Here is a 17688-nt window from a genome sequence, read left to right as displayed (position 1 = left end):
TCATACCGTACTGGAAAGTGGAATCAGAAACCGGAGAAACCTGGTAATTTCTATTAGAAGACACCAATTCCAAAGGCTGGGCTGGTTTTGGTAAAATATTGTTTGATATTAATCTGTTCTAAATACAGTATACTCACTGTAGTTTAGGGAATTTCACAAAGTTCAACGTACTCCTCACGACCAAAACCAGCATCGAAATAAAACATTTTTTTGTTTTTATTTAAGGTTATTCATAATTTATTTTTATCACATATAGTATAAATGATGAGAGAGAGAGAGAGAGAGAGAGAGAGAGAGAGAGAGAGAGAGAGAGAATTGCTATAATCGATCACAAACTATAAATGATTGAAAATGAAGCCAGCTGCATTTATCATTAAGTAACGATGAAGTCAGTGGCTCCCTCTAGAATTGAGAAACAAACAAGCAAAAAAGAAAGCCAACAATGGAATCTCACGCAGCATGAGAAGGCAAGTCATAAACACAGATGCACTTCCGTATTTACTAGTGAAACTCAGAACGCTGAATATTTTTCGTTATCTGTTTCCGTATTCTGAAATATTTATTTCATGAAACTTCTCCGAGCCATAAACTGCGAGATGCACTACTATAAAACTATAATGGATGCGTGCCATTTGCGTAAAGACGTACACTGTGGTGTTTTTTTTTGTTTGTTTGTTTGTTTCATTTCTTTTTTTCTGGCCAGCTGTGCAGGTTGGTGGTAAGGAACCCTATAAAGGAATTTTTACTGATGTTAGTAAGAATGCAGCCAGCAACCAAACATGAAATTGCAATACCTACAGATAAAAAAACATGCATTCACTTTCCCATAGGCCTATCACAGAAGCGAATTAAAATGGATACGGTGTCCCTTCAATCTCTTTTTCAATTCTTATGTTATTTCTGGAAGGTCTCGAAGGTACAAAAGAAACAGGAAATGTGTTGGAATAATTCTCATTTTATATGACCGTAGCACTCGTAGAAATGGTACCATCAGTTTCTGCCAATAACCGCACATATTACATTACTCCGAAGAAAAACATCGGTCGGGTTGAAAGCAGCGTAAGAGGATATTGTAAAAAAAATCAGCTTTAAATGCATTTGTTGAAACACTTTGGGTGATTAGACGTTTATGTTTTCTGTTGCTTTATTCTCTGGTGACTTTTTTTTCGTGTTTTTACACCGCAAGGAGTGACTTTCAATCTACGTAATACATTCACTGCGTCATATAGTTACTTCCGGTTTAAATTTTAAGTTCCGGCGGAAGTTTCCTAGGAAACAGGAAACTTCCGGTTTCATTTGGTTGAACAAAAAAAAAATTTTCCACAAAATTTTGTGGAAAATTTTTTTCCCACAAAACCGGAAGTGATTGGGGTACCGGAAGTGATTGTGAAATTTCTGGTTGGTTCAGCTTCTGATTTCTGCGGTGATTCGTATTTTTGTAGAGTTCTCTGTTTCCTTTCGGCTACTGTTGCCAACGTCGTTTCATAGCTACGTGGCTAGTGTAGGGTTGCCAAAACCTAATGTTATTTATGTGGACCTCTAAAAGCCTTTGGAGCAATATTAGATCGGTTAAATGTATAGCCGGGCATTCATTTTATTTTCTTTTCCCTTCTCTTCTTCCATCCACGACTTTTTATAAAGTGAAAAGTATTTGTTCTGCGCTACGTGCTTGGTGTGTACCGAAGGGAGTGTTTTCAGAAGTGGGGGGGGGGGAGGGAGGAGGAATCGATCAATAAACCTTTAGAGAAGCTATACAGACAAAGTAGCACGACGTTTTTTTTTTTTTTTTTTTTTTTGTGAAGCGACAGTGACGAGAGAAATGGCGAACACTGAACCGTATCAGTCCATCTTTAAATACTGAAAGTGTCCCATAACATTGGCTATTCTCCCGTCTCTCCTCTGTCCTAGCAATAAGTGACTCACTCTCCCTGACATTGTCTGTTTTCGTGACGAGTAACGACTCAAGGAGAAGACACATCAAGATATATATCTGGCTGTCAGTAGCGGAAATCAAGGGCTACTTTCTTCGCTGGTATCTATTGATTTTATCCCTTTAGTTCGGTTCTGTGTGTCGAAGTTTCACAAAGCCTCGATACCGCGGATCTAAAGCTTGGCCGAGTACTCGGGGTAACCGATCGATAAAAAATAAAGCACAAACTATTCTCATGATATATATATATATATATATATATATATATATATATATATATATATAAGAAAAACAAGGCCAAACTAACTACTTAAATAGATAAATACCAGAAAGATGAAAATATAACAACTTTCTAGCATTTAACACCAGTGTCCTCTAGCGGCAATTCGCGTAATGACAACAATACGCGAATGATCTGTGAACAAGTTCGATGCAGGCCAACTTGCTCTGTCATCTTAGGCAGAAATCACGTGCTGGCCAATATCAATCGCATCGCCATCGCACGGCAGGTTTTACTCGGTAATCTGGAGAGTTCTTCAAGAGTGAAAAAGCGGACGGCGAAAAGAGCAGGCGTCTAGTGACGGCTGTCTCAATCTCGGCAACAACCCACAACCGAAAGGCGAAAGAAAAAAAAAAGGTTGAAAGCTGCAATTAGCTGAAGAAGGAGTTCTTTAACAGACCATAGCATCGAATGGATGGGGTTGATCGGGAAAGGATTTCGTTTGACACGAACTTATGGAAGATTCTTTCGTTAGAATGAGAATAAACGAGCTAGCGGAGGGCAACAAAGAGCATATGCTCTCTGCGTGCCCGTATGACCTTTCAACTCTAGTTATGTGGTGAGTAGTTTAAAGCGGGTCTCTCTCTCTCTCTCTCTCTCTCTCTTTCTTATTGGAATCATCTGGAACAGAAGCTTTCTTCGCCCGCATTTCAACTACAGTCATAAAACACGGTACAGCTCCTCCTGGTGACGTCAATACAAACAACTTGGGATATTTTCTCTTTTTCTTTTCTTTGCGGATTCGTTTGGTCAGTGTGGGTTGATCAATGAGTATGCAGTATACGTGGTAGAATCGATCCTCATGTTATTGATTGAATAAAAAAAAAAAAGAAAGAAAAGAAAACTATGCGAGCATTCATCCCACTCGTGCATGGCCAGCAATAACAATGCTTCCGTACGTGCACCAGTCACTAATCGTGGGTGCATTTAGTGAAGGCTGTCTGGAGCGGAATTGGTAAAAATCTCGCAAACGAACTTGACCCCCCCCCAAAAAAAAAGATTTTTATCTTCTGTATTAGAGAGTAAGATCTACTATTTTACATATAGTCCCATTAAAAAGTCCCGTTCAATACACTCATTCTCTCCCTCTCTCTCTCTCTCTCTCTCTTGGCACGATGCCAGGAGAGGAGGAAATGTACAAGGAATGTGCTCGTAATATTTCGTTAGTGGCTGTAGGTGAAAATATTCCCGTGCATTAAACTGCAAAATTGTTGCCAATAATAATACATACACGATGTAATGATAATAATAAAATAATCCACGGCGGCCTTACTTTCATTTCGAAAGCCCTGATAAAAGTCCTTCACGTCCTAAACGGGTTTCCGACCCAGATCTTCCCAACCAAAGGACTTCTAGAAATCTATTGCTCTAAGACGGACATAACAGACAACGCAGATGTTGTCTGATGAGGTAATATCAATACTTAAGATTTTATTCCTGAGACTTGTCCCCTTCAGAAATGTCCAATGAACGTGAGTGTGATCTTCGAGATATGGGTATTTGATATGCAGCAAGTGCGCGGACATGTCCGCGCATGAACCGTTTTTCGGTTACCGAACGTTCTCTCACATGAGTCTCAATGAAAAGAATATTAAAGTTCTGACAAACAGCAGATTAACTTGGAAGAAAATTGTTGATAAGAAGCTAGTAATGATGAAACATTAACAATGTAGTACAGTTAACGTAATCCTGTACACCCATTGAGAGTACACGAGGAATTTGATGATGACGGATTCTGTCACAGTTGATCCACGAAGAATATATTTGCTTATACCTTTGGACAAATACCATGGAAAAGAAAAGTTTGGAGAAATCTGACAAAAATAGTTATTCTTGCTATCTCTGAGGCCTTTGATCATGTTTAGCACAAAAGTCTTTTGTTCTGAAAGTGAGTTGTCGGCTTTCTCTTTGGTTTCCAATACGTGCGACGATGAATAAATCTGTTCCCTAAAACTATACAACTAAATCATGGTCGAAAATCATCTGCGAATGTTCCGTTTTACATTCTCTAACGAGAAGTAAGCGGACCTACATTTTCGTGAGGATTTTATAATGGAAATGCGACTTCTAAGGTTGAGAAGTATCGGAAAGATGATATCCATGGAGTGTTTATCAACGGATGCAAGAAAGTGACTTATTCCGAATGTGGCAACGAATGACGATCGAGCTTCTCGTATACAGTAGGAGAGGGATGAGGCAAACATTATTGAAATAGTGCAGCTCAGTGCACATGTAAATATCTCCTTCCTTGTCACACTCACGGCAGTCTGGAAAACATTACGGTGAAGGATTGTATTTGTGCCGTATCCGTGGAATTCGAAACTCTGACAACTGGATGAAGCCTGTTGGAATTTTGGCGTCAACTGTTGAACTCCCTCTTCCCACTTACATCGCTATATTTTCTTCATCTACTAGTTTACCCGAGATGAAGTGAACAGTACCAGATATCCATTCTGACATTCATGATTCGGAAAGATTAGCATGATGTCGTATCACATCTTTTTTTCCAGCTGAATGAACCGAGCATCTCTCGCAACTGCAGAGTAACATTTCCACTGGAGGTTTACAAAATTGTCCCTTTAATATCACCTTCCTCTGTGAACTCGGATAAAGATGTATCACCAGCATGAAAGGGATACTAGAAATCACGTACTATCTGAAGAAGCATTTCCTCGATCGACGTGCATTTTCGAAGAATTGGCTGTGGTGGCCATCAGATATCAAGCTGTAACTAATTTCAACGTAATGTTCCAAAGTATATCTAAGCTTCCAAAGGCTAATCTAAATATATCTAAGCTTTCAAAACTTGCAAATAAAAAAGAACATACATCGATAATAAAAAAAAGAATTATTTTAATCCAGGGAATGGGGAAAAATTGAAACTTGGAGAGAGAAAGAGAGAGAGAGAGAGAGAGAGAGAGAGAGAGAGAGAGAGAGAGAGAGAGAGAGAGAGAGAGAGAGGTATTAAACTAAATCAAATCTTATCCTGAAGCAACTGACTGTTTGCACGACAATCACTCAAAAACCAAAAGATTTGATTTTGCCGCATCCAACACTTGAGAGCCGCTAGAGGGCAGTGCGAGTGGCTCACCGATGGTCCGAATGTGAAAGCATAAATGAAGGGCCTTGATGAGGTGTGTGTGTGTGTGTGGAAATTCTAATAAAAGCAGAACGCTGTCCACGTCCCTTACACTCTAATTAATCTCGCGACAATGTTGTCGAGAATGACCTTTCGTCAGTTCGCGATTCGGCGAGCACGGACTGCCACTTGCGGGAGTAAATGGGTAAGAACTTCGCCTGCTGATTGAATGTCATCGTGATTGTCGATAGACGTCATAAGCAGCGAAGTGTGGGTTGGAGGAGTTCGTTATCGACTGAGGTTGTTGATTAGGACGAACTGAGTGCTCAAAGATGACATCGACATCTACTGCCAAATAGTTCCCCTCCTCCCCTCAAATTGCACGAGAAAACCCAATCAGCACTGCACAGATGAAGGACTCGGAAGCATCGCGTAAACTGCTACCAACTTAAACAGTAATTTTCTGAGATGGACTTAGTAAGTGATGTGATTCGAAGAGTCCCTAGGAAAGTGTTTAAAGTTTTCACTCAAACAAGCATTCGTAATTTTTTTTTTTTTTATGATAGTCATTTCGGATGATTCATTTCTCTTTCAAAAAGAAATAATTGCATCAATTGTGAAAAAATAAGCCAAGTGCGTCGATGTTGTCGTTTTCTATTTTTACTTCCATTATTGTTGCTTTCATAAAAGAGCATTCCATAGTTACTGTTCAAAATGACATTGTTGCGTATCAAATAATGGTGTGCAATGCTATTGTTTCTCGTCAAATAGATGATGAGTTCATAATTGAACAAATACACAATCTGTGAACAATCGCATTTCATTTTCATGTGTAGAATCGATCCCAGTTTTCTCGTTACATACATTAGCATAATTGTTGAATTTTTTTTAAAATTTCATTCAACATTTCTTTTGATTTTTTTAAAATTAAATTTTAGTTACCATTTTTTAAAAATTTTATTTTATTCACCATTTTATTCGAATTATAGTGATAAATTTCTTTAAATCTTATTCACTGTTTGTATAGATCTGCTTTTGTCTCTTCGTTCATTACGATGCACATCCATAAAAACACTTCTCTGAAACAAATATTCATCCTAAAATTTACTTCTCTATTCTTATTTTAGCATTTATATAAACTTTAATTCTACGAACGTTGCTCTGTACAACTGTTCAAAGAGCGGGCAGTACAAAATAATAATTATAAAATAGGAAAAAAAAAAGGAAACGCAATATCAACAGGAATAAGTCAGTGCAAATAGTAACAAGTGATCATAAGTATTAATGTAACCACTTATTTTTTTTTGTCGCAATATTCCTGATATAATAGAACTCCCTTCATTAATTTCTAGGACGGCTTATTTGTCAATAAAGCTTAATACATCTATTTTTAGTATTCGGTGCTGTTTTTGGTATTGTCTTCCTTGAAGAGAATACCATTATTGAGATGATACCCCATAATCTTATGAGCATGTATTTAGGACGAAATTTATATGAACGGACGTAGATACCTTTGTGTAAATTTGCAATGCAAAAGTGCCTCCAGGGAGTGTTGTAAGTAGTCCCTTCCCATGCAAAGGGGGTTATCAATAAAACAGTACGCCATCATCATCACTGCTCAACTGGATTTCAGCAATTCAAATAAAAGAACTTCTGTTTCAGTTGTTGAATTGGAGTTCGTGCTGTATTATTTTAAAGGCTGTTGCAGGAACTTCACCTACCTGATCTCTTTTTCTTATTTTTTCTCTTAAACCACCCTTAGAACAACGAAGAGGTAAAATTCTTCTTTTTTTTTTTTTTCTGTGCGATCGCTAAGTATAATTTTCCAATTTTGGATAAAACGGTCACCACTTTCCATTTTAAGATGGTCATGGCCAGTTTTACCATTTGCTTATTCCTAGCCGTAAACTATGGATAATTCACACTACCCCTTTACTAGAGACATAAATATATTCATTAATGTGGCCTACACATACTCAATCGCTCAGTGGGTAAACAAATCGTACGAAAAACGCCTTCTTATTTCTATGGCCATTCGCCTAATGTTGAGATTTCGCCGATGGAAAATCATCGGCGAAAATCGGAAGGTTTCCGAACATTATCGAATAACATCACATTGTTCAATGATGTTTACGCCTGCAAAATGCAGTGCTCGTGCTGCTGTTTTTATTGTATTATTGTAAGTGTGAGACATTACTGGAAGCTTTTTTTTGAGCGAACATTTTTTACTGCCAGATATCATACTTGTAAGTTTGCAGGCATTGAAGCGCCACCTATCGTCCGTTAACTTCTTCAATAGTTGGAATTTTAGTATGAGGGAAATTTTTTCTTGTATCGAATGAATTATCGGATTAGTAATGAAAAATAGAATTCAGATTGAAATTTCAGTGGCTAAATGAATAGAGATGAGCAGTAACTTATTTGTCATAGGAAATTGATACATTTTCTATAAAGTGGTGTTCAACTTACAACATGCTAATATGCACTCCAGAATATATTGAAAAAAAAAATCGATTTTAAAACATAAATTTGTTTGAACTCAAACGAAACAAGCCCAAGCATGCATGAATTTCCGGAAATTGTAGCTGGGAATTGAATGACATTGTTTAACACTCACCCACGAGTGTAAAACACGTGCATTGGTCAGCTACTAGATTGTTATTTTTAGTTCTAATTTAGGTGGTGGAATCATCTACAATTTTTAAAATCATTTCTACTGCTAACCGCGACTCTTGGGAATCCCAATTTAAAAGAGATTGCCAAAATGCATTATCTACAAACATCCCACTGAGATGTGGATTTTTCTTTGTAATATTTTCTAATATTTGCAATATTTTTGTGAGCAATTGATATCGAGATCAATGAGACATATTTTAATAAACTATTTTAATAATTGTGTGCGAGTTTATTTTCCTGCGAATTTACTTCACATATATCTCATCTCCTCCAGTTTTGAATAAATATAAAACTGTTCGATTCCATATGGCTTTTCATAGAAAATCCAGCTGCCATCTTCGACAAGGTAAAAACGTGCTCAACACACACACACACACACACACACACACACACACACACACACACACACACACACACACACACACACACACACACACACACACACACACACACACACACACACACACACGCCATTTTTCTATTTCCTGCACTTTCACTGGTTAGTGACTCCGCCAATGATAAACTTCGTTAGCTTAAATGCTAAGGGGAGGGAGAAGTACGCAAAGGCAAATCCTGTATTAAATATTTTTGTAATTACGGTAATAATTAATAGACATCTATACCTGCTACAGATGAAATCATCTGTAGATCCTCGTGATATTCTCTTTACAGGAAAAGGGTTTTTGTTGGTTGTTTTATAACAGCATATTTCTTAGTTTCCACGAAGACTTAACATCATCTAATACAACACGTAGAATGTATTTACAGATATAAGAAGTTTAAGTAATTAATCTCACTCTTAGGACGTTCATTTTCATATAAATCAGCACCTCTGAGTAAGTAAAAGCAACATGATTTGATGATAGAAAAAAAAAAAGGACAACACAAGGAAGGTTTTTTCATCTACAACGAAACGACCTTCGACTTCCAGAAATTACAAACTATTTCTTGATGGCTTTTCCTGGTAGCGTCACATACAAGTGTCCACTCGAGGCTTTTTATTTATGGCGGACTTGAGAGTTTGTCAAAGCGGAATTTTGCAGTATTGAAACAAATCGATGAACGTGCCGTAGATCGGCGAGGACGTTCAGTCGGAGCAATTGGGGACTTTCCTATCGATAATGCCCTTATGAATTACTGTTCCTTACTCCAAACACTGCACTCAATCTTCTCCGTGACCACCGTTCCGACCGTCCTAGCAATTACAAAAGTCTTAGACGTAAGTGCTGCATGAATCGAAGGAAAGAATTCCGAAAGTGGAGTTTCGTCATACGCAACACCAAACAAAACACGGGGGTTTCGGTGTATACAGCGCTGTCTTCGAAACTGCCGCCAGCCAGATTTACGACCGTCATTAAACTACCTCATAACGACACTGCCAATTTCCGGTTGCCGTAACCATTTCGACCCATTTTGGATTCGTCGTTAAGAGAAGTTGTGTGTTCCACCTGCTGCCAGACACAAGTCTCGAACTCTTTCTTCCATTCTCCCCCCCCCTCCCAACATCCTAGTCCTTTCATCCTTTTCATTGCCTTCTTACGTTTCCTCTAACAGATTTTTCGACTACAAATTCTTAGCTCTTAGAAAAGACAGACCGACAGAAAGAAAGAAAGAAAGAAAGAGAGAGAGAGAGAGAGAGAGAGAGAGAGAGAGAGAGAAGATATCGAAATTCCAGCAAGATTTTAATCCCAATCTCTCTCTCTCTCTTTCTTTCTTTCGATGCAAGATAAGAAAAAGGATGACTTCTAGTCAGCATCTTTCTTGATATTGCATGACATACATTTAATCAAATATAATTTAATATTGCAACAATAGAGTAGACAAAACTGCTTATCAGCAGTCATATTATTCTGAACAATTGACTTCGCACATGAGATCAGTGGCCATTGCTTACTGTGAATTCAAAATTAAAATATTATTTTCTCAAAGAAACTATGAAAGTTGAGCTGAGTGCAGTTTAATTTATATATTACTGTATTTCTTGGTTTGATTCTAAACAAGACAGTAATATGCTGTAAAACACGAGTTTGCGTGAATAAAATGCAGTGGATATATTATTAAAAAGATTCATGCAGTGAAGTTCGCTGAGTGCAGTGGTTCATATAGGATATATTTAAGCAATAAAATAAATAAATATAAATAATAAGTGATCAACAATCAACAATAACAAAGCCCAAATCACCCAGGGACTCAGTCTACATCTATGAAATAAAGCAAGGGAAATAAATTACTACAATCGCTTACAATATTCTGATTAAGACATTTTATCAAATTTCGGTTCGGGTGGAGTTCGCTGAGATAAAACAGATTTACTAGATGTGCTTGAAAGACCGACTTTAATCGCCGGCATGCAGATAAGACTTGCTTAAAAAGTCTGATAGGATAGCAAACTTCGATGATGAGCTGGTTCTGGAACTTCATTAATTCAAATACGTGCGTGTGTGCGCGGTTTATCTTTTAAAAACACGTCACGATAAAGCGAAACTCATCAACTGGAAAACAAAATGCAGATTTTTAAAATAAACCCACCGTTTTTCATAGTTATTACAAGTTAGCGTTCTTCTTGTGCGTGGATAACTTGAAGTCTATAATTTCTCTTCTCACACGCCATTATTTTAAAGTCTGAGCCTGTCATTGGTTAATCAATGAGCAGATCTTAATTTTTATCAGTTTCCATTAAGTCTTGAAAGACAGTTTTGATTACGCTGCTGTTATGCGAGGACGCACACACGCCCAGTAAGGAATGACCTAATTTGTTAACTACGTCCTAAGTCACTAGATATCTGTCGTTAATTTTATAAAGAGATTCTTTAATAGAAATTAGCATCTGGCAGACAAGGGTTTCTGCCACAACACATTATGTTAACACAATACATTCCCGAATGCGTTGGAATGCTGGAACCATTAAGTTATCTCACTCCACACATCGCAGTATTTCCCCCCTCATTACTAGCTCAACCGGGTTACTCCATTATACACCATTCACTCAACTTAAGCAGTTTTCTCAAAGCCAACATTTTCTGCTTCTCCCATCCATAATTATTCAAGCCATAACAGTGTAGAGTTGATGTACACGGCTAATATTTAGCCGTACACTGTTATGACATTAAAACGTATTCTTATGCCGATAATAACAATTACCATTCCTCAGTGTATCTTGCAGGATACTGTGATACGCAACAATATTTCTACAAGTAGGAACTGAACAAAAGGCACATAAACGAAAAATTTGCAAGCAGGCGATAAAAAGTTTTCATTAAAAAATGCTATGCTCAACGCCACCTACAGGGAGTTTGTAGTTTCCTGAAACGAAAAATGCTGAGAAATGTTTCAGTTATTCTACGCACATATCACCTCCCAGCAATTCTTAGAGCACGTGACAAAGGAAGCAAAACACCTCTTATCCGTGTGTTTCCTGCTAAATAATATATATATATATATTAAGGATACCAAGTAATTTTATAAACTTGGTTTTTTTACTGCTAATCCCAAGTAAGCAAAACAGTTAAGTTTGCGTCTGAATGTAGTTTAAGTCTAAAAGTAGTGAACACCATGGCAACTCGTTGTAAAGGTGGGTAAAGATCTGATCACTATTCTTAGTATTTCCCATAATGTAAAAAAAAAAAAGTTTATAAAATTACTTGGTATCCTCAATATATATTATCCCCAAGGTAAAAAACTTTTCATATATATATATAATAATTTATAATATTTTCTACCGAGTAAAAATGAATGTTCAGAATATATATATATATATATTCTGTCTCTCTCTCTCTATATATATAGAGAGAGAGAATATATATATATATATATATATACAGGGTGTTCGGGATAAATTTGACATATTTATAATTAATTATATTTTTCCGTAAGTTACATGTATTAACACACACTTCTCTTCATTTAAAAGTTTGGACCCTTCTTCATTCATATGCAAGATGTCAGAAAGGATGGATAGCTGGAACCCACCTGAATCATGGAAGAGAATAACTTGTATCATGATGATTCGTGCCCGCCATCAAAATAAGGATATTACGACTGCTGCCCAATGCTCCCTGAATACAGTAAAAACAATCAGGCATGAACTAGAGACTTGCAATGGTGACTACGAGGATGTAGCAAGAAGAAAGATCCCTAGCAGACGATCCGATTGCGTTCGTACAGCAGAATTCCTCGCAAATCTGCAGGAACAGGTGTTGAAGAACCCTGGCATTGGAATTCGGGCTTTGTTCGTGGAGTTGCTAACTGTAGTCAAGCCCTGGATAACAAGGGTAGCCAATGGTAGGCCGTATGTATGGCAGCAGGATTCGGCCCCTTGCCACACCTCTGGGAAAAGTCAAAAATGGTTGTCTGAAAATTTCTACGACTTCACCAGTCCAAATGTTTGGCCTCCAAACTCCCCAGACCTTAACCCCATGGATTATTTTGTATGGGGCGCAGTTGAAAAAGACACCAATCGCACTTCCAGTAATACAAAAGCCCAGTTAATGGATAAAATTAAAACAGTTTTTGCGGCCCTTCCCAGGGAGACTGTAGCATCAGCTTGTTCGAGGTTCCGAAGCAGAATTGAAGCTGTGATCGATGCTAATGGTGGTTATTTTGAGTAAATCTTGTTGATAGTATTGTAATTAACTCTGCCTGTAATGTTTTTTTGTCAATTCATTAAATTTAATAGGTACAAAGAAGATTTTCTTTTTCCTTACGAAACTGTCAAATTTATCCCGAACACCCTGTATATATATATATATATATATATATATATATATATATTCTTTCTCTCTCTCTCTCTCTCTCTATATATATATATATATATATATTTTCTCTCTCTCTCTCTCTCTCTGTATATATATATATATATATATATATATATTCTGTCTCTCTCTCTCTCTCTCTCTCTCTCTCTCTCTCTCTCTCTCTATATATATATATATATATATATATATATATATATATATATATATATATATAAATATATATATATATATATATATATATATATATATATATAGAGAGAGAGAGAGAGAGAGAGAGAGAGAGAGAATAAAATATAACTTACCTCGATAAATGATGCGATGCAATTGGCTGGTAAGGATCCGCAGTTCTGGATTCGATAAATCGCCCACCTGAAGAGGAAAAATCTATTTACATAAATCAGAGGTGATACAATTAAAATCGATTCTCAAAAACAAAACAATAATTGGAAATAAAATGGCGAATAGTTTTGAAATTAATCTGACGGGAGGGAAGGTAATCGAAATCTGCTTCGGGAGGAGCAATCGGTCGACTGTTTAAGCATTTTAAAATCGTCTCATCAGTAATTATTTAGTTATTTTAAGTAATTGCTTTAGTATCCCATAATGCAAAGCTCGCACAATTTATCTTCTGGGTCTGGCTGGCGGCTACCACCCATCTGCAAAGATATGTGCTTTGCATTATGGGATACTAAGACAAGTGATGGGATCTCATTAGCTTTTATATATGAGTTTCCCCAGTCCTGAAAATACTTCAGGCGCAAACTTTGTTTGCTTACACTTAATGGATTAACCCAAGAATATAATTTCTTGGTATCTTTAATTTATAGTATAACCAAGTGAAGAAACTTTCAATATCTATCTCTAATCCAGAGTATTAAAATACTCTGGACACCTTTCGGTTACTCATATATGAAAATATGACTTCTGCAATACTTCAACCTTGGTATCATTGCTGGGTCTGGTTCCCACTGGTGAGACCTCAATAGAGGTCGAAACCGGTCTGGGTAGTGACTCTTTCCATAATGCATGGCATTATATACACCCGTAAGGATATACGCTTTGGCAAGTGATGTGAAATCATTAGCCTCTATATACGAGTTGCCCCAGTCCTGAAAATATATCAGGTGCTTACACTTGGATAAAGGATTAAACCAAGAATATAATTTCTTGTCATCTTCAGTTTTTAAATACAGTTATCTACCATTTCGATAAGAATATCTCCTAATTTCAATTCAATTTGGTCTAAATCTGCCATAAATTTCATGTTTGCTATGTCATCTTTAATTTTTATTTCTTGCTTTATCTGTCCACTTTAGTAATTTAGTAATTAATCACTTTTCCTGTGATTAATTACTAAATATTATTTCCAAACTTCAATTAAAATAGTTTAATTTAAAATTTTAGATGCAGAATATCCTATGAGTTCTACATTACAACGAAGTAATAACGAGGTGGTTTTGTGGGTCCCGAATGAGTCTTTCTTAAAGCTTTCGAATGGCGTGTTGGCAATCAAACCTGCCATAGTAATATTACAGGGGTGGAGAACCCTTGGCACGCGTGCCAAATGTGGCACGCTAACGACTTTTTCCCGGCACGCATCCCGGGGCTCACCTTAAAAAATAATTAAATAAATATCTGACATCTTCGCTGAGTTGTATATTTTAACTGAATAAAATGCAATTTTATTAAGTACAGCGATACCAAATAAAAACTCAACAAAGAAGCAAACCTTACCAACTGTGTTAGTAATGATAAGTACTAAGAAAATGAAACAAACATCCTCTTTGCAAGCCATCCGTCGGAGATATACCGACTTGTCCGTCTTTGTCCCGTTCAGTTGTTGCATCATTCGCCAGACGTGGCGTGACTCCTTTACTATCATTTTATATATTTTTGTCTTGTTTCGTAAAGAATTTAGCGGTTTTCTAAAGTGTGTACACACTTAATTACACTACAATCATATTTCAACGCAAATAAAAAATATCCACAGGGTAGGACTTTTAAGTAAAAATTCCGTCACTAATTTTTACATTCATTCAATCTTACATGACTTACAATATTCTTTGATTTTACTTCTCTAGTGTGATTTCTGATTATTTGAAAAGGTTCTTCCAATACTTAAAAGACACCAATTTTGCATCACAGATTTGACGATTTTGGCACGCACACCTGAAAAGGTTGCCCACCCCTGTAATATTAGATGGAAACCCGTCAAATGCTTTACAAAATATGGGTAGGAATTTCCAGATTCAGATTAACTTAGGTCTTCGCCACTAAGAATTCAAAACTGCGTGGCAGTTCAGTTTTAGATCACAACCCAAGGGTTTAGAAAATGCTCGTGTAGAAATTATCACATGCTCAATGGTCAGAAATAAGGGCTGTTCGAAGCTAACACTAGCACAACTAACAATTACAGTTCGTTGTTAGAAACTAAAGAAGGCTCTGCGGCGAACTGTAACTAGTTTAATTGGACTTTTTTTAGCCAGCTCATTTAGCAACAAATGATCTTATTATAGCGGACGCAGTCGCACAGTTGCATATATTTATTCAAGGGAAACAGTCAGATGAAGCCGCACCACCCCTGTTGTAAATAATCCCCCATAAGGAAGGGTTGTTCCATAAAAAAATGAGTGAATTCTTTTTGCTTTCTTTTGTATTTATTTTCCTTAAAATTCTCTTGTATGCGACCACATCTGGATTTCTGTTTACAAATGCTGACCTGGTCTCAGGCTGTTTCCTTCAGATTCTTTTTTTTTTTTATTTATTTCTTAACTTTTAGTTATCCAAAGAGAAGGAATTAAGGGTAGGAATCGTGTCTTGTTTGTGCATCTACCAACTATCGTGCTAGGTACTGCACACACACTTCATTATAGCAGAGTCCATGAATTGCCGCTACCATAACAATTGTCTAAATTAGGACATTAAAGTAAGCCGTAGTTGTCATGCGTGCTGTGGATAACGGCGTTGTTATCGGGTTGTCCTGGCGCATCCCTCTGATACGGCATCACTGATAGCTTCGCAGTTTACGATGTGTTCCCCCCCCCCTTTCTCATTGGATAATTGAATTGACTCCACCGTCAGTTCCATCGCGTGGTACACATTAACCCTTCCGAACAAATTTCACCCTTCATCTTTCCAAGAGAAGATGCAGTTCCTAAAAGAAGTCAAGTCCTCCTTCCACAGATACTACAGGAGTTCCTCGAGCTACTTACTTTCCAACTAAATCGATCCTTCGAGAGCAATTGCAAACTAACCTCCAGTCTCATAAAAAAACAACTCAGTATCAAGCTAATTATTTCGAAATGAAAATGGATTTACCCAGATTAAATGTGAAATAAAATGCAGAATTTTAGCCAAAAATGTACAGTTTATTTCATATTGCTCAGAAGCAGATTCTTGCAAAATTCATAACTATTTAGACAATGCCTTCATAACTATTGGTATGATATTGTAACGAATGTGCATGACCACAAGGAGACAGCTTACCTGTAGCATGACGGAAATGGCCACTATGCCTTGGTTCTTGTGGAGAGAAAGGGCCTCTGATAGGTTGTGATACAAGTCAGAATTGTAACCGTAGATCTGCAACTATAATAGAAATGCATTTTTGTATTTATTGATATAAATTTAAGGAATACAACAATACATAAATTATGAATTGTAGACGAGAGTGGCGTATGAAATATTGTCGTATTTAATGCCAGACGACAGGGGCCAAAAGTATTACTTTTGGCTCCCTGTTAAAATATTGCGTGAGGCCTAATATCCCTTTATTTATTTATTTTTTTAATTTATACCATTCAGATTAGTCGGCGCGATTAGCCTAGTCATTGTGCGCTTCGCAACCATATGCCTGGGGAAGGAGTGTCCTGGGTTTGATTCTCGTCGGTGACGTGAGGAGTTCAAGGATCTTCCTCAGCCATAGCCAAGTTAGCTGGTCTTGGGCGCGGGCAGCAGGGTTTTTTTTTCAACCGAACCCGTGAACACACAGGATACAGCCATAGGATATAGTAAGGTAAGGCAGGCAACGGGAAACCACCCTGCTCATAGTCACTTCCCTAGTATGGTAGCATAGCTGCCCCTATCATCCGTACGGATGAAAGGAAACTAATCAATCAATCAATAATCGCCATTCGGATTACGTTGTAGGTTTGCTAATATCTTTCCATTTTCTCCTCTTCCTCTTAACTATACATTCCAGAATAAAAATTTGGCTTATTACTGACCATCCCCCGCTGGAGGGGGAGAGAAAGGATGGGTGGAAGTTTAGCCCTCTACCTTCGCATGGTCGGAAATGAGAATCAGCAAACAGAAACGCAGAAAGTTGACCCCCCCTCCTCCGAAGATACTTTCCGCATGAGCCTTCCTTCGTACGTATAAGATTTCGTAAAGATGAAGTTACTGCCGCATTCTGAAATCCCACCCTACTTCCCATCGGAACGTGCCTATTTTGCATCCTTATGACACTTGCACGAGTGCCCCCCCCCTCCCCCCATGCGAGGTCTCTCCTGACAAATGCACTCACTCAATCCAAACGTTACGTACGGATAAAACCCGAGATTCGTCTCTTTCTTTCCCACGTGCAAATTCCCTTCCTCCCCCGTAGTTTTGCAAATCTTTCAATATTCTCCATTGTTTCGTAAAGTCCCGCCTGATTTCCAGTCTCTTCTCGCGCACTGAGAATGATTTTTGCTTTTTTTTTTTCTCTTTCTTTTCTTAGGTGTTTTTTTTTTTCTATTGTAAGGATATTTCCACTTCTTATCTGCCTTTCTTACTTGTCAAGTCTTCACATCAGCATGCAGAAAACGCCGCTGTACCGGCAAGGATCGAACATTCTTCGTGGCTCAGGTTTCCAAGCAGTGTGACGGGCGACCGATGTGGGAAGACAGCCGGATCAGCGGAGAGTCGAGAGTTGTTCTTCTTTCCAGTTTTCCCCAAATATTTAGCGAGAGAGAGAGAGAGAGAGAGA

General features: G+C 37.6%; 1 protein-coding gene across 1 annotated transcript in view; it reads right to left on the bottom strand.

Annotated features, from left to right (window-relative positions):
- The window catches only part of LOC150107433 (carbonic anhydrase-related protein 10-like), a 73537-nt gene that overhangs the window by 14740 nt on the left and 41109 nt on the right, over window positions 1-17688 (bottom strand). The window contains exons 5-6 of the mRNA XM_090392095.1: window positions 16206-16307; window positions 13022-13088 (exon numbers count right to left, since the gene is read on the bottom strand). Of these exons, the coding sequence (XP_090248221.1) occupies window positions 13022-13088; window positions 16206-16307 (169 nt within the window). The remainder of the gene's footprint in view (window positions 1-13021; window positions 13089-16205; window positions 16308-17688) is intronic.

The sequence above is a fragment of the Typopeltis vanoorti genome, chromosome 4, assembly GCF_054136105.1.
Source record: "Typopeltis vanoorti isolate ZY-2024b chromosome 4, IOZ_Tvanoo_1.0, whole genome shotgun sequence".
Taxonomy (NCBI): Eukaryota; Metazoa; Arthropoda; class Arachnida; order Uropygi; family Thelyphonidae; genus Typopeltis; species Typopeltis vanoorti.
Note: the sequence above shows the minus strand (reverse complement) of the source record. Positions and strands in the feature narration are given on the sequence as shown.